A 27970-nucleotide genomic window follows, 5' to 3' on the forward strand; every position below is an offset into this window, starting at 1 on the left:
TCAATCTGAGCGTGATCACCATTGTAATGGAGCCTGCCAAACCAGCAGACATGGGAAATCCCTTTGTCTCCAAGTGAACGGCGAGGGCCATCTTGAAATTCAAAAAGCCCTTAAAGCAGAACCTACACTTTTAAAACTTTAACCATGGATCAAAATTCCACACTTCCAAATCAATTCGAACTAATCCAAGACCCAGATCAATCACATAAGTGGGGACTTTGGAGGAAACGATTCTTAAGATACTGCACCGCTTCAGGTTTAGACAAGAAGCCAGAGACAGAGCTGGTTAACACACTGCTTTACTCAGCGGGACCAACTGGGGATGACATTATTGCAAGACAGAGAATCAATGAATCATCTGCTAAAGCTGAAGAAGTACTAAAATCTTCTGATGTTTATTTTAATCTAAGAAGCAATAAAGTGTTTGAAAGATCTAAATTTAATAAGTGAGTCCAGCAGCCAGGAGAACTTGCAGATTTATTTATCAATGATCTGTACAGGATACGGAGACATAAAATCTGAACTCATCAGATACAGAATAGTGGTAGGAGTAGTGGAAAATGCACTGTCTGACCTCATGCAAGCAAAGGAGGATCTAATCCTGGAAAAGGCAATCCAGACAATTAGGCAGTCAGAACTCTGAACGGCACAGAACCATTTTAAGGGAAGAATATAAACCGGGGTGCAGAGGCCAACCCACAGTTCAGCTAGTCTAGCAAAGACACAGTGACATTCCAGGCCAGGAAAAGCAATACCTGAACCGGCTAGCAGAGTGACCATGTCAATGCTGTGGAGCAAGGCACCCCTACAGGCAAGATCAATGTCCTGCAATTTAAGCCCAATGCTTTCAGTGCAACAGGATTGATTACTATGGCAAACTGTGCAGGGCAAAAACCCTGAAATGCACAGAAGGCCCCAAGATTATTTACGAGGTCAAAACTGCCAGCCCGGAAAATGCACAGCCATGCTTCTTGGGTGTGTTCAAAAGTCATGGTTTCTCATTTTGGAATGTGGACATTTCAGTCAATGGCCATTTAACATATTTTAAATTAGACACAGGAGACAGCATAACAGTCCTTTCAGATGAAAGACTTCTGGCTTCGAACACAGACACGCCACTCTATGGGCCTGGAGGTATCCGACTTCTAGTCACATGCATGGTTGTGGAACCACTCAGGTATGGTGGCAAACAAATCTTCAAGCTGATGTGCATCATCCGTAACCAGTCTTTTTCTCTCTTGAGCAGAGATGCCTGTGTAACCCTGGATCTCCACAAAAAGGCAGAAGGTGTCAACCAACCACTGTTGTTAATCATACAGAGCTGCAAGTTCCCAAGTACTCAAACAAAAAAAAAGTCTCCTGACTGAGATTTCAGCTCTGAACTGTCTTCTCTCCTAGTGGAGAAGGTTTGTTCATTTTCGTTACAGGTGCCACAAAACCTCCAATGGTCAGACCAACCAACCACCCAGGACGTAACCACTATGCCTCCAGCGGAGGATGTAATTGAGAGCAACTAGCAGTCCGATGAGCCTCAACCTCCAGCTCCAACAACGGTACAGCAGGTCAACACTGCAAACACCGAACATACGCTGCAACTCCCAGCCAACATGCCAAAACCACAAAAGATGCTGGACCCTAGTAGCAGCTGTCCATTGCCGACAGCAAAATGCAGAGGTGAGAGCACCACTTATCTTCATTCCAGTCACAGGAATGCTTATCATCCACCACAGAGAACATTGCCACAACCCACATGACAATGGAAGAAGCAAAAGAAATGACAACGAGACAATGTTCATTCACCCGCAAGAAACAAGTTCGGGTTGCAACCATTAACCAGCACAACAGCCAAACCAATCAAGTGCAGTTCAAACCAAAACAATGGAAGAAATGGAGAAAAACATACCCGAATGCCAGAACAGCCTCCAAACCTACATGAGGAACCAGCAACGGCAGAGCCTGCCCCTCCTCCAACAGTAGTGCAAATGAGATATGGAAAGGTCTCTATAATGCCTCCAGACTGCCTGAACCTTTGAATTCAAGAACTCAAAGGGAGTAGTGCTAATGTAGTTAAAACAATGTAAGACATAAGATAAACTATAATCACTTAAAATGCATTGGATAAAGGCTTGGGGGAGGAGGCGTAGTATAAGGATATGGCACGTACAGGGTCAATGTGTGACTGAGTACAGTGCCAGCCACACAGTGATGTAAGACAGTACATGACCCACACCCAGGGTCTAGTGTTGGACAGAGCTGTGTGTATCAGCAAGCATGGAGACAGCTCCTAGCATGAATGCTTCACTATATATTTGTACACAGTTCTAGTAGTTAATAAAGACTTTCAGTTCACCTATGTATGACCATGAAGACTTCTTCAGACCTACCAGACTGTAACAAACAAGTTTTCCCCCAATTTCCATTGACTTCATTTTTGGTAGGGCTCCTTGGTGCAATTTCTTCCAATGAAGTTGAAAAACCTGGCCACCAAACAGAATGCTGAGCTCTGGCTCTGCACTTGGTAATACTTAAATGACCTTGATGTAGGTGTTGTAAGATCTTAAGTCTCTATGCTCTTGGGGATTGCTATTCCATCATCATAGACCAGTAAAATCACCTAAAATAGTCAGTTGAGCTCTCTGCTCGAATATGATCACAAAATAGGACTATATTGTATATATGTTGGCCATCCTCTAATGCAAAATTCTCTGATCTGCTTACATTTCATGTCTGATTTCTGAACCTCTCTGATTTCACTCATTTTTTGTGTAGTTGCTGATAATGTATGGACTGCCATTATAGCAAATTCCTTGACTTCTTCCACAAATTCAATATCACGTTTCTCTGGATTCTCTGTTTCAATACGTGATAATGCGTCTACTGTACTTTGTTGTTTCACTTGAACATATACTATATGAATATCAAACCTTGTCAATCTTAATTTAAACCTGTGAACTCTTCATGGCACCATTGCAAGCTCTTTCGAATTCAAAGTGAGACTAAATGTTTATGGTCTGTTCTATTGTAATGTGAAGACCAAGGACCTCAACAGCAATTTCTCATAGGCCCATGTAGCTGCTGATGCTCCCTTTTTGATTACTGCGTATGTCTTCTCCATATCTATTAATAAACATGATAGACTGGTCTGTGATTTTCATGTCTTTGTACCTGAAAAAATACTGCCCCCAATCCTGTAGAGGATGTGTCCACTGCTATAAGTATAGGTAATTCCAGATCATAATGAGCTAATATCACTGATGACATCAACCTCTCCTTGATTCTTTTGAATAATTTCTGATGTGCTTCTTCCCAACAACATTCACTGTCTTGGCGTTAACAATTGACATGGTGGTTTGTTGAGCTCTGTTAAATGTTTTAGAAATGTTGCTACTTGATTCACCATTCCCATGTACCTTTGTAACTCCATAATGTTTACTGTTGAAAAAAGAGACATGCTGTCAAAGCTTTTCGTCTTGCACTCATCACGACAGCTTGCAAGAATACCACTAGTAAAGGGAACAACCATTTATGTACATAAAAGACGCTCTGCCCATCACACAAATGAGTAATGTGGTTTATGAATTTCAGTGCCTGTGTGATGCCAGGTATGTAGGCTGTACAACTGGCGGATCATATCAAACAGCACGTCCCTTCAGCTGTTTGCAAAAGATAAAGTACTGAACGTACACAACCAACCCGTGCTTACAAAATTCAAAACATAATGTCCAACAATAGATGTGATTCCACAATTGGACAACACTTTCTAAACAATCCAGATTGTGTTGAGAATTACACTGAAAACCAATTTAAGATTATAAGCCAGGCTCGCAGTGTGGTTCACTTATGCATGCTAGTCCACCTCCCTGGTTTGAATTTGAATAAAAGATAGGCAGTTAACTGTTACCTGGTACATTCTCCATGGCAGTGCCTCTACAAATCAGAGTCCACTTGTCAACCAATTAGCACTGTGTTCTCACGTGGTACAAATTATTGTTCCCTTTACTAGTGGGATTCTTGCAAACTGTCCTGATGAGTGCAAGATGAAAAGCTTCAACAGCATCTCTTTTTCCAGCAATACTCAAGTTTTGTACTACCAAACGACTGTCCGTAATGTTTCTTGGGTGCTGGAAATTATTTTATGGCTATGGTCTTTAGTGGAACAACCTTTATTTCTGATACACTTTATGACCAAGAAACTTGATTGTTGGCTATGAAAACCTGCACTTACTGTTGAGCATCAAACCTGTCTCATGTAGTCTTCTCAACGTTCACTTTCACGTAATACTCAGCATGAATGGACCCATCTATCGACACGTCATCCATGTGACAAAAAATACATCATTCATGTGCCAAACAGCTCTGAAAAACTTGACATTGTGCTTTGAAAGATCTCTGGTGCTGATGTTATTTCAAAGGATAACCTGTTAAAACAGAATCTTCCAAATGATGTTATGAACGCCGTGAGAAGCTGGGATTCCTCTTAAAGTGGTGTTTGCCAGAATCCTCTGTTAATGTCTAATTTAGAGAATATTGAACTCTTCCTGAATTTAGCTAAATTCTCATCTGCTGATACCATTGGATGGACTCTCTTTCCACAGCTTTATTGAGTTGTGTGAGATCAACACATATTCTTATGGAGCCAAATGCCTTCAGAACTGGTACCATCCCTGAGCACGAACTCATTGGCTCTTTTATGGGCGAAATAACTCCTTGTCTTACCATCGAGCAGGTCTCTTTCTTTACCTTTGGAGGTAAAGGGTGTGGAATCTTTCTGGGTGTATACAAGCATATTAGTTTTGCTTCTGGGCTTCGTGTTATTGATATGCTGTTTTCAGTTTTCCCAATCCTGTAAATAATTTCAGAAAGCCTGCTCTGAAGTCTCTTGATTGACCTTCACCATTCTTTATTTCTTCTATTCTGTGGACTAGATTCAACTCCGCACATGCCTTTTTACTTAAAAATGAACAACTTTGATCTTGAATTAGGCTGATCTTGAAACAGTACTTCAATAATTACTTTCTCTGTGCTTTAGTTCTGCTAGAACCTTCAGTTCTGTTCCTCCTGGTTCATGTAGCTTTTTGCAGGATGGTTGAAGAACTCTCTTGGTTAACCATGATTCAGCATATGAAAGGACCAAAGCTGCTGCTCTAGTATTTAGTTTAAAGTGTGTCTTGTGACCTTCTACCAGGATCTCTGCACTCTACTAATTCCTGCTTAAATCTTTAATCTCCCCCAAAAAGGGTATCTCCATGTCATGTGAATCTTCAACTTCATAGACTCTATTTCCTTTGAAGTGTTCTGCCTATTTTTTCTACTATGACATACTGCATGAAAATGCCCCATCATTTTAGACCAATGGCATTGCTTGCCTTTGCTAGGTCAATTCCCGCACCTATGTCTTTCTCTTCCACGCCAGTAACAGCTAGTTTGGGTTGTTGCCCTTAATTGTTTTTCTTGTCAGACCTGTCTCCTTCTCTCAATTTTCCCTTTTTTTGTCTGAGGAATTCAACTATATCTGTTAATTTGGGATTCAGGTTGTCTCTCTCTTCTCTGACTGCTGATCAGTTTCTGCCTCCTGATTTTGGCTTGTCTACTTAACTGAATCACCTTCAACAACATTAAGTCATCTTGGGACAGCAAATTATCCGAACCCTCTCTAATGAAATACAAGTTAAGGAACATGAATTTAAGGTAAGAGGTAGCAGGTTGAGAGGGGATTGGAGAGGAGACCTGCTGCTCCCAGATGGTGGGGGGAATCCGGAACTCTCTGCCTGAAGGATGGTAGATGCAGAAATCCTCATGATATTTTAAAAATACTTGGATATGTACTTGAGGAGCTGTAACCTGCAAGGTTATGGACCAAGAGCATGAAAGTAGGATTCAGCTGGATGGCTACTTGCCAACCAAGAGGACATGATGGGGCAAATGGCATTCTTCTGTAATATGGGCAGAATTTTGCCCCTGATGGGCAGGTGGGCCCGACCGACTCGGCAGCGGGCAGGCAGCCGACCGCCGGCGCTGAAATGGGCCCTGCCGCCATTTTAAGTGGGCGGGCCAATTAAGGCCCGACGGGAAGCGCTATGCATGTGCGCGAAAGAGCGCGCATCCCCCGAGGCAAATTGCTGCCTCAGGGAGATCGCTGAAACTCTGTGAAACTCTAAAAATAGAAAAATAAACAAATCATTAACATGTCCCCATCATGTGAAAATGTCACATGAGATGGGATATGTTAGTGAAGAACACAAACACTTTATTAAAAGTTTTTAAACCCGATATCAAACCTCATCCCGCCACTGGATGAGGTTTGTAAAAAAAATCACTTACCCGCCTGCCCGTTGGGCCCGTGCGCCGACCCGAAGTTCGCATGGGCCCCTCAAAAGTCTGGTCGATTGGAGAGTTAATGGCCTTAACAAGGCCTTTCATTAATGGCGGACACGCGTCCCACTGCATAGCGCGTCCGCCGACTGAAATATCGTGATGCCGCGCGCTGACGTCAGGACGCTCGTGCGACATTTTAAGCGCTGGAGTGCAGACTCTGCCACCCGCACGCCAGCCAGAAGTTTCTGCCCTATAAGTTCTATTCTATAATAGGGCCTATCCAAAGGGAGGATGCATAAAATTGCAAACAATATTCCATAGGCAAAATCTTGTGAAGGCATTGTAGGGTGGGGGTGGAGGTTAGGGTTCAGTCACCAGCAGAAGCGCCGGTGAGATCCCAGTGTCACCTCTTATTGGAAAGGCCCAGTGCATCATGTGCCACTCAGGTACTTAAAAGGCCAGAGGCAGGCCTTCCCCTGGGCAAAAGGACCCCTGGGACAGAGATCTCGCCTACTGGGAGCTGTTGGCCAACCAGTGCCACAAGGAAGGCAGTGGTTGCTGCTGGTACTACGCCCACTTAAGGTCTCAGATCAACGAGGGACTTCTTGTCTTTTCATGGTCCCTATTGCTGTGTTTTCTTTCCAAGCCTGCTCTTTTAATTCAGGAAGCACAATATTGAGTGATGGCAGGAGGGGAGTGGTGTAGGGGTCACAGGAGAGTGGAATGAGGGATGTCAGCAGCAAAGGCGCAGATTTGGGTGTCAGCAGGTCCCCCTTCCTGATGCGACATCCCTCGAACAGGCACCAAGTACCTTTGAATAAAGGACACCTGTGGGAGCCCACAAATAACACACCAGGTCTTGCTTGTCGTGCTGTCCGCATGGTGAGCTCCCTGCCTGCTGTTGGCTTGATCCCAGTGGCAGCGGGATGAAGCTTTTTTAGGCGGGCATTAATTTCCCACATAAGGGTCTCAGTTGGTAGCTGGGCAGGAAGGCCAACCTCAGGCCTTCCCGCCACAGACTTAATCGTCGTGGTGGCCGGGAGGTGGCAGTTCTCCCGCCACCCTCCTCCCTGAGTAAATGCCCCCCCCACCCACCTAACTCGCTTTGGGGAAGGGCACAAGATTCTGCCCCAAATGTGGCCTTGCCACACAGATATAGAATAATTAATCAACTTTTGGAGATGTATCTCAGCACACAATTAGCCTTGCAATCAGTAACAACATATATTAGGTGATTTCAATGAATAATCATCCACAAATTCTTTTTCTTTTCTACCTTTGTCAATGGACATTCCTCCATTGTGTACTTATGCGCTGTTTCTTGTTCCAATGACCATGAGGACAGTGTACTTCTAAATGAAAAACCAAACAACTGACTGTTCATTAATATTTATTGGAAAGCTAAATTCAATCTAGTTGTTTTTGAACAAGTATGGAAATGGTATCATTGTTCCACTTAAGTGCTCATCCTGCTAGAGTAACTGCACCCAACAAGTATCCTGGGCCTTTCCACAGTCAACACATTTAGTAAAAGGCTACTTGTGCTAAAGAAATATTATTTTAATTTTCTCTTTTTTCAGTTGGGTTTGCCACCCTGCAACTACTCAAATTCTAGCAAAATATTTCATAAAATCCTGTAGAAAAATAGATACAGACCTGAGCACAGGCTATCGACATTTCCTACTCAAGTGAAGATTTACAGATTTTACAATTTTTTTGTGTTTTTTTTTATTTTTCCAATGGAAAGAAAGACTTGCATCTTTTATGACCTCAGGATATCCCAAAACACTTTACAACCAGTGAGGTACTTTTTGAAGTGTAGTCAATGTTGTAATGTTGAAAACATGGCAGCCAATTTGTGTGCAGCAAACTCTCACAAATAGCAATGTGATACTAACCAGATAACCTGTTTTTTAAGTGGCATTTGTTGTGTATAATGTTGTACTCTTGTACTGTACTGTATCATGATGGAAGACGATAACCTAAATTTTGCAATGGTGTGACCTTTTTCAGAAATTTGGTGGTATGGGAATGGCAACAGTCTGATGTCACGACTGTTGACCCTACTGTAATTTTCACTCATAGAAACATAGAAAATAGGAGGAGTAAGTCATTTGGTGCTTCGAGCCTGCTCCACCATTCAATATGATCATGGCTGATCGTCTATCTCAATGCCATACTTCCATTCTCTCCCAATACCCCTTGATACCTTTAGAGTCCAGAAATCTATCTGAAATCTATCTACTTCCTTCTTAAGTATATTCAGTGACTTGGCCTCCACAGCCCTCTGTGGTAGAGAATTCCACCATCCTCTGGTTCACCATCCTCTGAGTGAAGAAGTTTCTTCTCATCTCAGTCCTAAATGGCGTACCCTGTATCCTGACATTGTGACCCCTTGTTCTAGACCCCCCAGCCAGAAGAAACATCATCCCTGCATTCAGTCTGTCCAGCCCTCACAGAATTTTATATGTTTCAATGAGATCCCCTCTCATTCTTCTAAGCTCCAGTGAATACAGGCTTAGTCGGCCCAATCTCTCCTCATACGACAATCCTGCCATCCCAGGAATCAGCCTGGTGAACCTTCGCTGCACTCCCTCTATGGCAAGTATATCTTTTCTTAGGTAAGGAGACCAAAACTGCACACAATACTCCAGGTGCAATCTCACCAAGGCCCTATACAGCTGCATTAAGACATCCTTGCTTCTGTATTCAAGTCCTCTCACAATGAAGGCCGACATACCATTTGCCTTCTTAACTGCTTGCTGCACCTGCATGCTTGCTTTCAGTGATTGGCCTACAAGGACAACTAGGTCCCTTTGTACATCAACATTTTCCAATCTGTCACCATTTAAATAATACTCTGCCATTCTGTTTTTCCTGATGAAGTGGATAACTTCATAATTATCCATGTTATACTGCATCTACCATGTATTTGCCCACTCACTCAACCTGTCTAAATTGCCTTTAAGCCTCTTAACATCCTCGTCACTGCTCACATTGCCACCAAGTTTTGTGTCATCAGCAAACTTGCAAATATTGCATTTGATTCCCTCATCTAAATCATTGATATATACTGTGAATAGCTGGGGCCTAAGCACTGATCCCTGCGGTACCCCACTAGTCACCACCTGCCACTCCGAAAAAGACCCATTTATTCCTACTCTCTGTCTCCTGTCTGCTAACCAATTCTCAATCCATGTCAATATATTACCCCCAATCCCAGGTGCTTTAATTTTGCACACTAACCTCTTATGTGGGTCTTTATCAAAAGCTTTCTGAAAATCCAAGTACACCACATCCACTGGTTCTCCCTTAACTATTCTGCTAGCTACATCTCAAAAAATTCCAGAACATTTGTCAAACGCAACTTCCCTTTCATAAATCCATGTTGACTTTATCCAATCCCACTGATATTTTCTAAGTGTCCTGTTATCACATCCTTTATAATAGATTCTAGCATTTCCCCTACTACCGATGTTAGGCTAATCGGTCTGTAATTCACTGTTTTCTCCCTCCCTCCTTTTTTAAATGGTGAGGTTACATTAGCCACCCCCCAATCTGCTGGGACTGTTCCAGAATCTACAAAATGCTGGAAGATGTCAAACATCGCATCCACTATTTCCATGGTCACCTCCTTTAGTACCCTGGGATGTAGATTATGAGGCCCTGGGGATTTATTGACTTTCAGTCCCATTAATTTCTCCAGCATTATTTTTTTAGTAATACAAATATCCTTCAATTCCTCCTTCTCACTGGACCCTTGGTTCCCTAGTATTTCTGGGAAGTTATTTGTGTCTTTCCCTGTGAAAACAGAACTAAAGTAGTTGTTTAATTGTTATGCCATTTCCTTGTTCTCTATTATAAATTCTTCTGTTTCAGACTGTAAAGGACCTACATTTGTCTTCATTAATTTTTTTCTTTTTACATACTTATAGAAGTTTTTACAGTCTGCTTTTATGCTCCTTGCAAGCTTACTCTTATACTCTATTTCTCCCCTCCTAATCAATCTCTTGGTCCTCCTTTGCTGAATTCTAAACTGCTCCCGATCCTCAGGCTTGCTACTTTTTCTAGCAAATTTATATGACTCCTCTTTGGATCTAATACTATCCTTAATTTCTTTTCCTAGCCACGGTTGGGCCACTTTTACTGTTGTGTTTTTGCACCAGAAAGGAATGTATAACTGTGGCAACGCATATATTTGTTCCTGAAATGTTAGCCAGTCTGGCTCATTTGAATACTGACAGCAAGCTCCTGACATTGGAATTACCCCTGATTAGGAGTTCACCTATTGGATGGAGGCAGGGAGGTGACAAAATTAATCCGTTGTAGGAGACTGTAAAGCAGCAGCTTAAAGTGCCAGGTATCATCAACATTGTTTTAGCTGCAAGGCTACACACCAGCCTGGCATTTGGGTCAGGAGAGGCTTTAGATTAGGCTCATGAGTTCATACTTCACATGCTGGTAGCAAGCTGAAACACGAAGAAGTACTAGGCATTTACATACACATTATGAATTGAAAATTAAAGATTGATTGCGCATACAAATTTTGTTTTTAGAAAGATGTGTAATTGCTTTCCTGAAGCAGCCTAGTGTAGCAGGGAGTTGAGCAGGACCTCAGTCTCCCCAGCTCAGACTTTAGCACTGGGCCAGATGCTGGGTTCTGCCCACTCCAGGGCCTTGCCTGTGGGGCACTGGGTCCCCTCCAGCAGATTGTCAGCCCGGGAGTACGCCAGGCAGGGGATTCGGCCAGCCCTGTGGGCCCCCCTTGAGACACAAGATGATGTCCTTGGCAGGCGGGGGGTGAAGACTGAAGCCCAGAGTGAGGGCTAAAGAAGGGGGTGGAGTCTGAAGCCAGGAGCATGGGCTGAAGAAAGTGCAGAGCCAGAATCCACAAGGAAGGAGAGAGAGCCAGAAATAGAAAGAAAGGGAAGCAGCAGCTGCAAGGAGCAGAAGCAGAAGCTGGGGACTTATCAGCTGCAGTGTAGAGGAGCCAAGCTATGAATAGGGCAACCTGAAGCCTCTGACAGTGGCTAGAGAAATGGGAAGTCTAAGTGGAGCAGGCATACAGCTATTAGAGGCCTTGTCGGACCGCCTGGACATCATGCCTGAGTCTGAGAAGCCCCAAGGAGAGGAGGATTCCCTTTGTGTTTGGGAGGCAAAGTAATCTGATTCATGTGGGCACGGAAAATTAGCAATAGGACATCCATCAACTGAACTCGATCAGAAGTTAAGCTCTCAGCGGTCTCCCAGTGGATCTGGCATGTCGGTGCAAAGCTTTTCCATTAACTTTTATAAGGATTTGATGCCAGTGGAATAAAAGATCCCTCTTCTATAACCTTTGTGCAGTCCATGTGCTTGAATCTCACATAACACCATCCAGCTGTTGTTCGAAGGGGAGGAACTGCAGATAATGGCATCATTGCAAAACTGAAAATTGTGGACAGGACTGTTAATGGAGTGGCTAAATATGCAAATAAAGGGAAAGCCTCCAATATAAGAGTAGCTTGAATGTGGCTGGCATTGGGTTCTCTTCTACACCCTTTTCAGGCTGCTGTTCCTGGATTCATTCCACCTTCTTTATAGTAGGAAGCACTATTGTTGGGAATCTAGCTGGACTATATTGCAGAGAGCCCCAGATAAACCGAGGAAACTGTGCATTTAATTAAGACTAGTGATTTTTGAACTTCACTACATTGATGCTCAGCTCCTGCAGGGATGCCACAAAAATGTCATCAGCCATAGCTGCTAAGGATAGACCAGGAGTGACCCTGAACCTTTCCTTTCAGGGTCAGAGTGCTGGCACACTAAATTGCCTTAAATGGTAGCTGCCAGGCAAACAAGCATTCATGTAATAAAGTAGTGCTGCTGGTCATAAATGAACTGCATATAGCAAAAGTGGAATCCTTTGCTATTGATGTAGGTACTGGTATTGATCAAAGGAGCATACAAGCAACATGATAGCTATCTGAGACTTCCAGGAAATTCAGAAATATTGTCACTGTGTAAAATTGCAGTGACCTGTCATGCTGATGTAGAATGTCCATGGGGAAAGAGGTAACATTATTTGCTCTACCAGAAAGTGCATTCATGATTTGCTTAATGTTTCTGCGCACAGCTAACTGGCTAATATTAGTAATGTTCCCTGTGGCAGCTCATAGTGACATTGTAACATAAAAATTCAAGGCAGCTATAATCTTAAGAGCTACTGTCAGAGTCACGTGGTGCATATGCAGAGGTGGGCTGTATGTTGGGTTGCAGCATGTGACATAATTCAGTGACGGATTGTTTTGCAAAGTCCCTGAATAATTGGAGGTATGTGCACCTCTGCCTGTATATTCTGGTGTAATTACACTGGTAAGAGGGTACCAGCCATTGCTGGTACTTCCAAGCAAGCCTGGCATCCCTCCATTGTTCTTCATCATATTTTCCCAAGAAGCAAAGATACAGGGCAATTACTAACAAGAAGGCTAATCAGTTGTACTTTGAAATCTAGAGGTGAGATTTAAATAGTAGATCCACAATAAATCCACAAAGGCAAATGAATAGTGGCTGTCACTGGTATAAAACAAAACAAAAATAAAATATCAAAACCAACTCAGAAAAAAGCTACGCACACATTTTATGAAGTTGGCTATTGGGTTATTAACATTCATTTCTGCCTTTTCTCCAGGGCATAGCCCAATTTAGTCATGACAAGAACATGGCCTGGTGGAAATCATAGTATCACAGTATCTTTACAGTGTTGAAGGAGGCCATTTGGCCCATCAAGTCTGCACTGGCTCGCTGAAAAAGCATTCCTCCTAGTCCCACTCTCCTGCTTTTTCCCCAAATCTTGCATATTCCTCTCTTTTCAGGTAGCAATCCAATTCCCTTTTGAATACCTCAATCGAACCTGCCTCCACCACCCTTTCAGGAAGTTTGTTCCAGACTCCAACTACACTCTGGGTGAAAATTTTTTTCCTTACATCATTTACTCCTTTTGCCAATTATTTTGAATGTGTGCCCTTTAGTTCTTGATGTTCTCTTGAGTGGAAACAGTTTCTCACTATTTACCCTGTCCATGCCCCTCAGGATCTTGAATACCTCTATCAAGCCTCCTCTCAGCCTTATTTTCTCCAAGGAAAACAGTCCCAACCTCCCCAGTCTATCCTCATAGCAACAGTTCTTCATCTTGGGAATCATTCCCATGAATCTCCTCTATACTCTCTCCACGGCCTTCACATCCTTCCTCAAGTATGGCGCCTAGAACTGGATGCAGTACTCCAGATGAGGCCTAACTAGCGTCTTATACAAGTTCAACATGACCTCCTTACTCTTGTACTCAGTAAGGCAGACATATTGGAAAGTCAGGCAGAAATGAAGAAAAATGAGATATCTGGTGCCATTACATCATTGTTGCCTCATTTGGGCCTACCTAAAAACCAGTGAGGACTTCACAACTTGACAGAAATGATGTCAATATGTGTTGCAAGTGCTTAGGTGGTTGAAGCTGCATGAATCAGAAGTACGATCTATTTTCTGCTACTGACTCCAACTTATTCCACTACAATGGGGAGTTAATAATGGAATTCTGGCTGACGTGTAACTGCTTAAGCTTTGAGCTGATGTGTCTGGTTCTTTCCTACAACAAGCAGCAATTTTATGCTCGTGCTTCTCTTCTGTCTTAAAGAGTCTTAGATTGATGCAGTTAGTAGCATCTGGACTCTGCACATGAAAATCATCGATTCAAGTCCCACTACAGAAATTTATCTGTGCCAAGTGTTGTACCTAGAGAGTCTAAACTGTCATGGGTGTTGTTCTTTGGATGAAAATCTCCTTGAAGAGTGAGGAATTGACCTAGCCAAGATTCCTTCTCCAGTGAACACCACTAAAAGGAGATTAAATGGTTACTCATGACTAAAGGTTGCAACTCTCTTGCATTAGGTGCTGCTCCTCAACTTTTGTTTGCATCATCAGTCACATGGGTTGTGGCAATAGGGGGTGGACACAGGGAGCAGAGGCTGGAAGGCAAACAAGAAGACCTCTTCATGAGATTTCACCAGTGCCTGGTGAAGACTGTCATTCACAGGTCCAGGGTATGTAAAATCACTTGATGTCAGGGCAGTCACTCTCATCTCACCCCCGGAGTTCAGCGTAGTCCATGTTTGGACAAAGGCTGTAATGAGGTGAGGGCCATGGAGGAGCCCAAACTGAGCATCAGTGAGCAGGTAATTGCAGAGCAAGTGCCGCTTCATAACAACATCGACGACCCCTTCCATTACTTTACTGATGATCAAGAGTAGAGTGATGGGGCGGTAACTGGCCAGGTTGGATTTGTCCTGCTTTTTGTGTACAGGCCATACCTGTGCAGTTTTCTACATTACTGGGTAGATGCCAGTGTTGTAGCTGTACTGGAACAGCTTGGCTAAGGGTGCAGCTAGTTCTGGAGCACAAGTCTTCAGTACTGTTGCTGAAATGTTGTCAGGGCTCAATACCCAGTGCCTTCACCCATTTCTTGATATCACGTGGAGTGAATAGAATTGGCTGAAGACTGGCATCTGTGATGCTGGGGGGCTCAGGAAGATGCCGAGATGGATAATCCACTCAGCACGTCTGGCTGAAGACTGCTGAAAATTCAGCCTTATCTTTTGCACTGATGTGCTGGGCTCCCCCATCAATGAGGATGGGGATACTTGTGGAAGCCTCCTCCTCCAGTTAGTTGTTTAATTGTCCACCACCATTCACCACTGGATGGGGCAGCACTGCAGAGCTTAGATCCGATCCATTGGTTGTGGGGTCGCTTAGCTCTGTCTATCGCACGCTGCTTTTGCTATTCAGCATACACATTGTCCTGTGTTGTTGCTTCCCCAAGCTGACACCTCATTTATAGGTATGTCTGGTGCCTCTCCTGGCATGCCCTCCTGCACTCTACATTGAACCAGGATGGATGGTGGTAATGGTAGGATGATGGATATGCCAGGGCATGAGGTTACAGATTGTGGCTGTATACAATTCTGCTGATGATGGCCCACAGTGCCTCATGGATGCCCAGTTAAAAAGAAGCATATTGTCTGAATGGTGAGAGATTGCAGGGCTCTGAGATTCAGAGGGATCTGGGTGTCCTAGTGCATGAATCACAAAAGGCTATTATGCAGGTACAGCAAGTAATTAGGACAGCTAATAGAATGTTATCATTTATTGCGAAGGGAATTTAATATAAAAATAGGGAGGTTATGCTTCAGTTGTACAGGGCACTGGTGAAACCACATCTGGATAGTGTGTACAGTATTGGTCTCCTTATTTAAGGAAAGATGTAAATAGTTGTTTGGTAGTACAGAACTTGAGCATTGCTGAAAAAAAGACATGCCGAAGCTTTTCGTCTTGCACTGTCAGTCATCATCAGCGGTGCATTCTCCATGGCAACACCTCTACCAATCAAAATCCACTTGCCAGCCAATCAGCACTCTTTTTACATACAGTAAAAATTGTTGTCTTCCCCCTATATTGGTATTCTTGCGAAGTATCTTGAAGAGGTCAAGATGAAAAGCTTCCATATGTCTCTTTTTTCAGCAATACTAAAGATGTAAATGCGTTAGAAGCAGTTCAGGGAAGGTTTACTAGGCTAATATCAGGAATGGGCTGGCTGTCTTATGAGGAATAGTTGGACAGGTTAAGCTTGTATCCACTGGAGTTTAGAAGAGTAAGAGGTGACTTGATCAAAAATTTTCAGATCCAGAGGGGTCTTGACAGGCTGAATATTGAGAGGATGGTTCCTCTTGTGGGAGAATCTAAAACTAGGAGTCACTCTTTAAAAATAAGGGGTCGCTCATTCAAGACAGAGAAGAAGAGAATTTTTTTCTCTCAGAGAGTCATGACTCTTTGGAACCCTCTTCCTCAAAAAGCAGTGGAAGCAGGATCTTTGAATATTTTTAAGGCAGAGCTAGATAGATTCTTGATTAACAAGGGGATGGAAGGTTATTGGGGGTAGGCGGGAGGTTACAATAAGATCAACATGATCTTATTGAATGGTGGAGCTGGTTTGAAGGGCCGAGTGGCCTACTCCTGCTCCTTGTTCATACGTTTGTATGTTTGAAATCAACCCCATTTAGTACAGTGGTTGGACGCACGATGTAGGGATTCCTCAATGTGAAGACGGTACTTCATTTCTGCAAGGACTGTGCAGAGGTCACTCCCACTAATACTGTTATGGACAGATGCAGCTGTAACATGTCAAGTGGTGAAGATGAGGTCAAATAGTTTTTCCCTCTTGTTGGTTACTTCGCGACTTGCTGTAGACCCAGTCTAGCAGCCAAGTCCTTTAGGACTCGGCCCTACAGCTTGGTCAGTAGCGATGTTACTGAGCCACTCTTGGTGATGGACACTGAAATTCCCATTCCAGAGTACATTCTGTGCCCTTACCACTCTCAGTGCCTCCTCTAAGTGGTGGTCAACAGGGAGGAGTATGTACCAGGGATGGTGATGGTGGCGGCTGGGACTTTATCTGTAAGATATGATTCCATGAATGTGACTTTGTCATGCTGTTGCTTGACTAGTCTGTGGGACAGTTCTCCCAATATTGGCACAAGCCCCCAGATGTTAGTAAGGAGGGCTTCGCAGAGTGACAGGGCTGGGTTTGCCATTGTTGTTTCCGATGCCTAGGTCAATGCCAGGTGATCCATCCGGTTTCATTCATTTTTGTGGGCTTTGTAGCAGTTTGATATAACTGAGTGACTTGCTAGGCCATTTCAGAGGGCAGTTAAGAGTCAACCACATTGCTGTGGATCTGGATTCACATGTGGACCAGACCAAGACAACAGATTTCCTCCCCTAAAGGGCATGAGTGGACCACATGGACTTTTACGACAATCGCCAATGGTTATCAAGACTAGTTTGTTCATTCCAGATTTATTAACTGAATTTAAAATTCCAGCTGCCGTGGTGGAATTCAAACCCCTGTCCCCATTGCATTAGCCTAGGCTTCTGGATTACCACGATACCACTGCCTCCCCTTCAGAGTAGGTAGACAATAATGATGGTACAGATAAGGGCTGGTGCTGTATACTTAAAGTCACAATCCTAATTTTTCTAATTTAATTACTGAAACATTTCTTTAAAACAGTAAAATTGAGAAAGGCGTTTGGAACTCACGAGGTTAAAAAACACATTGATTTCATGTAAGTAGTTAATATCATTTGCACATTACGGGCGGAATTTTATGCCGGCGGGATTTTACGGTCCCGCCGAAGCCAATGGACTTTTGAACAGCTTGCCGCATTTTCTGGTCCCACCCCACCGGGATGGGGCTGTAAAATTCTGCCCTATATAGCAATAATAGTCAGTTAAGCTATGTGTGACAAATACAACATGAAATATGCTACAACCTGAATTACACATACAGCTTTTAAAGAACTTACTGATTTGATTTTTTTTCTGAATCTTAAACAAAATTTGTTGCAGAATTTGGCATTTTATTAAAGAGCAGGCTTCTGCTAATATGTTACTGGCTCACATGACTCATACTACAGTGATATTGTACCATATGAGTCATATTGCAGTTTTATTTCACAGTATCTAACAGAAAAAGAGCACCTTATCATAAACATAATTTTGGTTTATGTAAGATTTTATTTTAAAAAAGAAATTTAAGGTTGTGGATTTCGCTTAAAGTATAGAACCATTTTAAGGTTTCCTTATCCTGTGACCTATTTGGGACATTAACCATACAACTGAGATAGCTTTTATTTACTAATTTCCACTGTTCTCAGGCCATTTCATTGCACTGTGTTCAGTCAGATAGAGCTTTGTGCAACTAACCTGAACTGAATATTCAGAATGCCCCAGCTCCTTTTTGAAGGAAACAATCTGCTTTGGCTGAGTTCAAGGATTTGCCAGATGTGGAACCCCAGACTTGAGGCATCCTATCTCCCAGTGGAGAATGATAAGATGCCAGCTCGTGGTTCCATTGTATTGTGTAGCTCAGGCCTCCTTGCAATTTCTGCAGCACATTTGTAAAAATCTGCACCACTTAACCAACTTATAATCAAGTTTAACATATAAAAGTTATTGAGCAACAAAAAACCTTGCAACATCCTGCTGTTAATGTAATATAATGTAATATAACATAATTTGCAATTGTAGTTGGTAGTTGCAGTTTTCACTTACTGATATAACCGAGACCACTCCAAGTTCAAAGAAATACCTAAACTGAAAACTTACACTATAAATTTTGTATGCATTATTTTTTTAAAAAGAAAGCTTGAAGGATTTAAAGGTGCCAGCATGATACATTATTTAAGTCAGCTGTAGGAACTATTTAAGCTTTACTGTTGTAAGTCATACATCCAATGGAACACCCCCTCCCTTTAACTGTGTTAATGCCTTATAATGGACAACGAGTGTGAAGTTATGTTAATTATAGGGCATCTTTATATGTGTGCATCTAGGAGATGCATGTTCAGGAGCATTGGAACATTTTATGTAGCCAATTTTCCCCGAAGGCACTGAGTTTTTCTGGGACATGGTCCACGGGTGCTGGCAGTCCTTCCAGTGCATTGGCAAAGGGACCAGTCTGCATATTTGAGCTTAGGCAGTGAGTATCTGCAGGTGAATTACCATGGCATGTTTCACAGCCAAATCTGACCCTTCCCTAACCTGACATAAGTACGACACACTTCGCAACAAGGGTCACTGAGAAGTGATCAACAGTGGAAGTGCAGGTTAATTTTTCTCCTTCCTAACCTGGGGCACTCATTTCAATAAAAGCACCTCAAATAGTATCACAGCTGAAACAGCTAATTTAGCATCGGACAGAAATTGAATTACAATGTATTTAGATATCATTTCAAAATGGATGATTCTGGAGCTTGACGATCCTAAAATTCATCCACTAAAATTAAAGCAAATTACTGCGGGTGCTAGAAATCTGAAATACAAACAGAAAATGCTAGAAATACTCAGCAGGTCTGTCAGCAACTGTGGATAAAGAAACAGAGTTAATGTTTCGAGTCCACATGATTCTTCTTCAGAGTTGGAGAACTCTGAAGAAGAGTCTTACGAACTCAAAACGTTAACTATGTTTCTCTCTCCACAGGTACTGCCAGACCTGCTGAGTATTTCCACTACTTTCTGTTTGTATCTAAAATTCATGCAATTGGACGAATTTTAAAGTGACCACATCCATTGGCTGAGAAGTGGGTGGAGTAAGCCTTGTTAAAGCAGTCATTAGTCAACACAATTTGCATGGTTGAGGCTCATTTGGAATGGCCCCCTGTAGGAGATATTTGCCAAGTAGAGGAGACAAGAAATCCGGCAGCTCCATTGCAGAGTCCAGCCAGTTAATGAGAGGACGGGGGCTGCGGGAAATTAGGCATTGGAGGGGTAAAATTTGTAAGGTCAGGAGGAGCATGAATGCTCAATGCTACATCACAAAAATTGCTTCAAATGCTTAAGTTTGCAGTTGTCCCTTTACGAATCATTGGTTACACTGCTCTATCTCATAGGGCCCTGATTTTCATGGGCTAATGACACTTGCACCTGTTTCTGAAAGAATCTGAGCCACCTGTTTCAAAGCGTCCGCCAAAATTGTAGGTTTCTAGATATTGGTAGGAACAAGCTTCCAATTTTGTTTTGCTTCAACCACATTCCCACCCATCAGGGAGGTGGTCTGGAACATGTGTGGATGAAAATCAACTCTTTCATCATGATCAGGAAACAGTTCATTGTAATAACGGACTAGATTTTCCCAGCGCCTTGGAAATGAGGTTGGAGGTGGGGCAGGGAGAGCTTGGGCAGGAAGATGTAGGGAGCCACATAGGGATGTCTCCTCAACACATTCCACCTTCTGTGGACCTTTTGCGTGCTGGACCAAGAACCAGGTTTGCTGCCCGCTCCACAGAGTTGGTCTGCCAATTAGGGCAATTAAGGGTTATATTATGCTGGCGCTTGCATTTTGCCAATGTCAGAGCAGCCCCCTGCCATGCACTGAGGCTGACAGCTCAATCAAGGTGACCTCCCAGCGGCAGGTCAGGGGACCATCAGAGCTGGATGCTCTGTGCTCCAAAGATGGGGCTGCAGGAATGAAAGGCAACAACCCCGTCCATTAGTAGTCCTGGAAAGGGGTTTCCCCCTCCAACCCAACAGCCATTCTGGCGTAGGGCCTATTTAATGGAGTACTTCTATACAGGCAGCTCCGGACCCCTCCATGTTGAGGTGCCCTCGTGCTGCCTCGGCAGCACCCAGCTTTTCCAGTGGGGCTTCCAGCCTGACATTGTGGGCTCTCTGATTGAGCTCGCAGCCTCAGTAGCTCTCCCATCATCCTTAATAGGATGGCAAGTGGGGAGACAGCTAGTTAGGAGACCACTCCCCAGTAGGTTGGCCACTGGGTGCACTGATGATATGGAACAGTTTGGAACCCCCATATGGATATACGAACATGCAAACTAGGAGCAGGAATAGGCCACTCGGCCCCTCAAGCCTGCTCCGCCATTCAATATGATCATGGCCAATCTGATTTTAACCTCATATTCCTGCCTATCCTGATAACCTTTCACCCCCTTGCTTATCAAGAATCTATCTACCTCTGCCTTAAAGATATTCAAGGACTCTGCCTCAACCACCTTTTGAAGAAGAAAATTCCCAAGTGTCACGACCCTCTGAGGGAAAAAAAATGTCCTCATCTCTGTCCAAAATGGGTAACCCCTTATTTTGAAACAGCGACCCCGCATTCTAGATTCTCCTTCAAGAGGAATAATCCTTTGCAAATTCGCCCTGTCTGGGTCTGCAGGAAAATCCAACAATCCATCTCAACATTTCAAATGAGACCACGTTTGAAATAAGGTTCAAGGTGTCATCCATTCTTCAACTGTTCCAAATTCTGTATACTAATTTATTTCTGATTTAGAATCAACATTTGCAACAAGTATCCATTTAATTTTCATTGTTCATGTTTTTAAATCCGAATATATAGTAATCGCTGCGAAAGACAATTTATGTCCCACTTGAACTAGTGACCATATCTCATCATCATTCATGACTATCAGGTCAGCTCAGTCGTGGACTATAAATCATATTGCTTTCACTCTCATACATCCTCTATCCTTTTTCAAATAATCAATGCCAACTTAACAAAATTTGTTGAAAATGCATCAGAATTTTGTCCACAACATTTGGAATTCTTTAATAATCATTTTGAAAGCTTTATTATTCTAAATGGTTCCTTTGCATGTGAGTATCCTTTGAATAATTGTTTGGATTTTGCAGTCAATGGCAAAGCAAAGGCGCTCACCACTAACCTCTAAGAAAGTTACCCATAAAGATCTCTGTGGCATGGATTTCACGTTTCCCAATGTTAATTTGCATCTGACGCCAAGGCTGGAGCACCCCAGGCATCCAGCAACAGTGACCTTGGGCAAACAGCCTGAAAAAATCTTACAGATAGAAAATCAGGAACTAAAATGCACTGATCAACCCTCACATTTTATCATTTTTACAGAGAGCGAAATAAAGATTGAGACAATAACACATTAAAAGCTGAATAAACATAAACAAACTTTCGTTAGAAAAATAATTAAGAGTCTATGAAATTTTTTATCATAATGGAAAAAATGACATTACACAAACGTAAAATTAGTTTTCCATGGCCAGACAGGCTGTTCAGAAACATTTATGATTTAGTATACTGTTAAAAATTCAACTACATCTTATAAACAAGGTATATCAGCCCAGATCTTCCGAGGCGTGGCAATCATCGTCAGATTGCCGCTCCGGTCGAACTTTAGCCTGCCTCGTGCTGCTCCACATTTCTTGCTGTTTTGCAACCCAGATTTACCAGAAATGAGGAGTGTAGCGACCCTCTGAGAGGTCCGTCATAGCGCTGTACAACTGGGGAGAAGACAGGACACGCCCCCTTTTTACAGCACTAGCTGCCGCATGGTAAGTTTAATGTCCAGTCTGAATGTTAATGAATGTGCGAATGGATGAATGTTAGCGAATGGATGAATTGGTAGGGTAGTAGGGTGGGTATGTGGGTGAAGTAAGTGGGTAAGGTGACAGGTGGGTGAGGTAACTGGGTAGGGTGACAGGTGGGTGAAGTGACAAGAGGGTAGGGTGGATCGGGATGGCTAGTCAGGTCAGGAGGAGTATTTATGCCAGGGCTAGTCAGGTCTGGTCATGGGGAGGGTGGGGGGAGGGGGGGTAGTCAGGTGGTCTGGAGTGTAGCATGGTTGAGAAGGGTTGTCCGCCCAGGTTGAGGGGATAGTCGGGAGGGGGTAGTTGAGTTGGCGGATATTCAGCCGGTCAAGGGGGTAGTCAGGTGGTCGGGAGGTAGTCGAGTCAGGGTGTTAGAGTATAGTCAGGGGATCAGTGGGGCGGCCGGGAGTGTTGGAGGAACGGTTGTGGAGTTACCCAGGAGCTAGACTAGGTTTTTTCTGTCTAACATTTCCTGGTAAGCACATCAGAACTGTCCAAAGCCTCCAACTCTAACTCAGAGTCAGAGACATTTGTGGAGGGTCCTGGGGAGCAGGGGAATTTCCCATCAGAAGTTGAAACTTCCCAGGCAATTCCCACATAGGTCAGCACACCAGTACTTCCACTGGGTCCAAACATGCACCTTGTGTTGTATATCCAGTCTCTAACGATCCAGAGACCAAAAGATTTGGGCCAACATTTCCAGGGGTGGGCAAGTTTAACAGTGATATCACAACATGAAAGAGGAAGTTCTCATCAGTTCAGTGATATCTACAAGATTGCTGTCTGCAGGGACTTCAATAGTGCACATTGTGGAGCAACAGGGAATTACTGACAGCACCTATTAGATTTCCGGATGTGGATGGCAGAAGTTGCTATTAGTTTTACAGGGTAATGATTATGAGAATGACATTTTCACCATCATTATAACTGCAAAATCTGGGCTTTGTCTTGCTTAAAGGATATTAGGCCCTCAGCAGGTTTATGGAATAAAAGTCGCTTACCTCAAAGAGGTCGGATGATTCATTGCCATATTGGTTAGAAATTATTTCTGATTGGTCACTGTACCACTTGAGTCCACCCAGAAAATTTTCTGTGTCCAAATCATTTCCATCAAGCTCAGAAAGATCAAGTTCAGGAAGATCGGAACACAGCGGCTGGTCTTCACCAACTAAAGCAGCACACTACAGAGAATAAAACAGAGCATGCTTTAAGATATTTGACTTTACTAACAAATATTGTAAAGTTGGTACATTATAATAGTAACTTCACTAAAGATTTTCAATGCCTTGGCAATAAGGTTTCAGCCAATTCTGCTCAATAGATTCCTGTTAAGAGGAGTGCAAGAGCAATGCAGGTTAAGTCCCCTTTTGACTTTCCCAGCTGCATTCTCTAGGTAAGCCCCTCTTACAACTGGCAACATCCTTTCAGGCATTTACCATCATAAAGAATTGCTTCAAAATGTGCCGTGGTTTTCAAATTTTTGCCACCTTGTTGTTTAAAGCTGTTGTGTTTTCAGTACAAAATGGCTTTGATAACAGGGAAGATGAGACAGGAAACAAAAAGCCATGCCTGTAGTAAAAGGATTGATTGACCTCATATTCTACCAAGGAGCAAAGCAGGTTTGACATCACTTGGCTTCATAGAGCTTCTCATTATCAGTAAAGTAATTGGAGTTCAAAAATAAGTTTGGGAGCAAAAAATATCGTTTGACTGCAACAATTGTCCAAAATATCTGGTGCAGCTCTGTACAATAGTGACACTGAAAATGCTTTGCTGCCTTTTTACATGGTGCAGTAGGAGATCAATAAAGTTAGTGCCCAGGTTTGCATTGCCAATAACCAGAAATTCACCCCAGAGGTGAGTGTCTGATAAATAAATGGCAAAATATCTCAAGCATGTGCTTGATTTTGGCAGCTGAGTGAATATCAGATTGATAGCATAAATGGGCTTTTAAATAGCTGCCTAAGATTAGGGAGTTAACGTGGAGAAATTGTGAGGAAATCTACAGCTTAACAGTTTGCATATCTCATTGCTAGATCTACATAGTTGCACTGAGCAGCTGATTCTGAACCTTTTTTTTTAACTAATCTTCACTTATATGGCATAATGAGCAAACTTTATTGTGCTGCTAGTAAAACGATTGGCAGTTTTACATTGTTAATCATCAATCAGCACAACTTTTACTCAATCACCAAATAATCCTAAATGTCATAAAAACAGATAACCTTATGTTTCTTAGTATCCCCTGTTGGATGATTGTCTCACAAACAATGAGTATCAAAGATTATTTCTGTATATTGCCTAATAATGATCAGTGCTCCATTTTGTATATTGTTTTATAGCTTGAGGTCACTAGATAGATGCAGCCTCAGAAAAATCATTTGCGTAGAACTTCTCCTGATGTGAAATCATATACTTCTATTCCGTGACATCATGAATAGAGTGTGCTGCCCACAATCCACTGCTTCCCATTCATAAATAATGTCATTGGAACACAACTTTAAGATATCACAACAAGGGGGAGTTCTACACAAAACATTTTTCTCAAGATACTACTATTCAACACAAAACAAAAAAAACTAAGGACAACTGAGTGCCTCAGGTACACGGACATGTCCTGTTATAACTTTTACAATTATGAGACAATTTCATTAACTTTTAGCTGATCTCTTTTTAACTCCACATTGAATATAATAGGATTTTAAAATGCAAATTAAAGCATTGAACAAGGTATTCTGCCAAATAACACTTTCACCTTTGCACTCTAATAAATCTCAGCATGTAAAGGAACAATAATTTTCTGAAATAATCTTTAATATTACTTGCTACTGTAAATGATAAAAATCAAAAAATGCATAAAATCCACAATACTGCACTCTTGCACTTAATAATTATTTTTCCCATTATTTTCTCTCCCTAGAGAAACAGAATTTATTGGTGAGATTACAAAACATGCTTCTGTGTCTCAAACTTAATTCTTTATTCAGCTCTGGCTCACTCATAAAACTAATGCATGACTGATGAAAACAGATTTGCAAATGATGAAACACATTCTTTGACAAAACCACTCAGCTGCTTATAAACGAACAGAACCTCAGAGGCATCAAGAGGTCAGCAGATATTCCCAGCTTCCATATAAACTGGAATGCAAGATTTATGTCCTGTATGTGGTTGGTGAGCACACTATATAAAGCATGCAACAGTATAAATGCGCTTCATTCACATGCAAGAATATAAAACGACCTACTGCAACATTCTGAAAAATACTGGAATACAAAAAGCAAACAAAAACACATGAATGATTACACAGCTTTTGCCGCAGGAAAGATTATATTCTTTCTAGCAATTGTGTCTCAAGATTATCACAAGGTTAGCAGCAATCATCTTGGCATGTGAGCATTTCTGAAGCTGAACATGAGCACATAAAACCCCTTACAGAGCAATAAACTTACTACAGGCATACCCTTAAGAACAGCTGTGAACCTTCCTGCTTTTTCTTCATGAATTGTTCCCATGCAGGTGATACAGATTTAATATATTGGTGCCTATTTTTACATTACCAGCAGCAAGTCTTTCCAAACAAACATTCCTACTGTGGATGGCTCAGATCTAATGCTTAAAAATAGTTATTCTAGAGGAAGATTATTGTGCAAGAAAAATATAAGATTGGTTTATCAAGAGCAAAGAAAACATTGCAAAACTGAACTCAAAGCTTTGGTTCATACATTGTGCTAAGTTATCTAATTTACTCTAACACTTGTTTATGGCAGAGTGCCAAACAGATTACCAAATGACAGTGAGATTTTAGGTTAAATTTGAACCTTATGACACAAACTGTTTCATAAATGAAAACTGCAGTAAAAAATAAGTCAGTGTCACCTTTAAGAACATTGAAAAATCACAGATGTGTGACTGCAAATGAAGGAGACAGATAAAATCCAAGATAAAATTTCTGCCTTGCTTAAAACACTGCAAGGTTGTAACTACACAGAAGTTTTAAGGCGAGCTTTTTTTTTATAAAAAAGAGCAGTTCAGTGAAACTAGCTCTTCTCACAGAGAATAATAAAAACAACTTTGCCTCAATCATGCGCTGGTAAAAACAAGTTTAAGACAGTTCAGGTTTAGGTGAGTATGCTTTTAAGTAGCATTCTCTATTTATTTAGACATAAGTTCATTCCTACTCATTGCTGGTGCAAAGATCATTGAATTATGCTCCAACTCACCTCTGTTTCACTCCACTCAAAGTCTTGGTTGCACCTGTCCCACTCCATTCAGCTTGTGGCTTAAAATCTCAATAAATCCACAGTCACACACAGCAGGCACACGTGTGGGGTGCTGGCCCCTTACAGAAATTGAACTGAAGGCACCTGTCTTACTACTACACTAACGCTACTGTTCAGTGTCACATGATAAGGTTATTAAAAGTAGCTAGGGCTGTCAGTCAGAGGTACTATTCCATGATAAAATGAATGACGTATCAAGAGGGTGGAGCTACAGCTAAGTACAGTAAATCTTTAAACTACTCAACCTTTGAATCTTTAGTCCCGTGCTGTGATTAAATCCTAGTTTATGAACCACACCTTCATAAGAATCCTGCCAAATTAAGAAATTAAATGATAAAGGCACTTTGCTTTTTTTAATCTTGAAAGAAGAGTCTGACACGGCATGAGGTAAATACTGTTTATGTTGTCCTAAATTATTTTATTCTTGTTGCTGTAGAAATTAAACATCTTTATTGCATTTGCAAGGATCAGACAATGCACAACTCTTCAATCCTGAATGACTTTCCTGCACTTAATTTTCTGAATTATAAGCCATACACATATTGAACTTCCAAGAAACTACAATACTGAAGTGCATGTATTCATCAAAATGAATAAATAAAAAGTGTTGTCAAGTTTTTCCATGTAGAATAAGGGAACAAAAATTAATTCTCAGAAAAGCTTTATTATTTGATAGTCACCTAAGCCTGTGCTTTACCAAAACTTACACACATAGAAAGAAAGCAACAATATCATCTGAGTTGATAGCCAAAACAGTAAGGTGCAGTATTACATTATGATTTTGTGAAATTGGTATGGATTTCAAACATACGCAAGCTCTGATTTTAATCAATGTACAAAAAGGGTGTAAGTGCTATTGTTTGAAATATAGGATTACAATAAGAAGGGGGAGTTAATGCCTGCATCACTCAGGGCAGGATTTTGTCGTTTGGGTCGGGACCTCGACATCGGGGTCAATTGAGGCCACATCCCTGCACTGTGTGTTGAAACAGTCGCTTGGTAGTGATTTTCCCCAGATTGGCCAGTTTGTGGTCAGAGGACAGGCATGTTGTCCAATTAAGAATGGTGGGCAGGTTCTTAAAGTTGAAGAACCAATAGGAGCAGCAATTCAGTTCAGTAAAAGAGAGAGAGTATGCCTTCATCTTGAGGTGCCCTCTTTCCGACCTTTTAAACTTTTTATCTTCAACAGCCAGGCCATCATTGTGGAGGGGATCCCCTTCACAGGGGGTGGCTTGTGTCTGCAGATTAGACCAGGCAGGCAGGAAGGGCTTCAAAATCTGCGTGGAGACCTTGGCGCTGACCTGCCAATGTGAGGCTGCCTGTAGGCAGCTGGTCTAGCCTCTGAAGCCTTCTAGGCTGACTTGACAATTCCAGGCCATATTTTTTCAGTCGGCCTCGAACAATAGGCCTTTAACTGACAAAGCTCA

At 42.2% G+C, this 27970-nt stretch overlaps 1 protein-coding gene across 2 annotated transcripts in view; it reads right to left on the reverse strand.

Annotated features, from left to right (window-relative positions):
• Positions 1-26648, reverse strand: part of ppargc1a (peroxisome proliferator-activated receptor gamma, coactivator 1 alpha) — a 163264-nt gene extending 136616 nt beyond the window's left edge. For both annotated transcript variants that reach the window (XM_078545729.1, XM_078545718.1), the window contains exons 1-2: positions 26484-26648; positions 23262-23441 (exon numbers count right to left, since the gene is read on the reverse strand). In XM_078545729.1, the coding sequence (XP_078401855.1) occupies positions 23262-23441; positions 26484-26531 (228 nt within the window). In that variant the 5' untranslated portion in view covers positions 26532-26648. The remainder of the gene's footprint in view (positions 1-23261; positions 23442-26483) is intronic.
• Positions 26649-27970: the final 1322 nt, after the last annotated feature.

The sequence above is a fragment of the Cetorhinus maximus genome, chromosome 1 (assembly GCF_964194155.1).
Source record: "Cetorhinus maximus chromosome 1, sCetMax3.hap1.1, whole genome shotgun sequence".
Classification (NCBI taxonomy): Eukaryota; Metazoa; Chordata; class Chondrichthyes; order Lamniformes; family Cetorhinidae; genus Cetorhinus; species Cetorhinus maximus.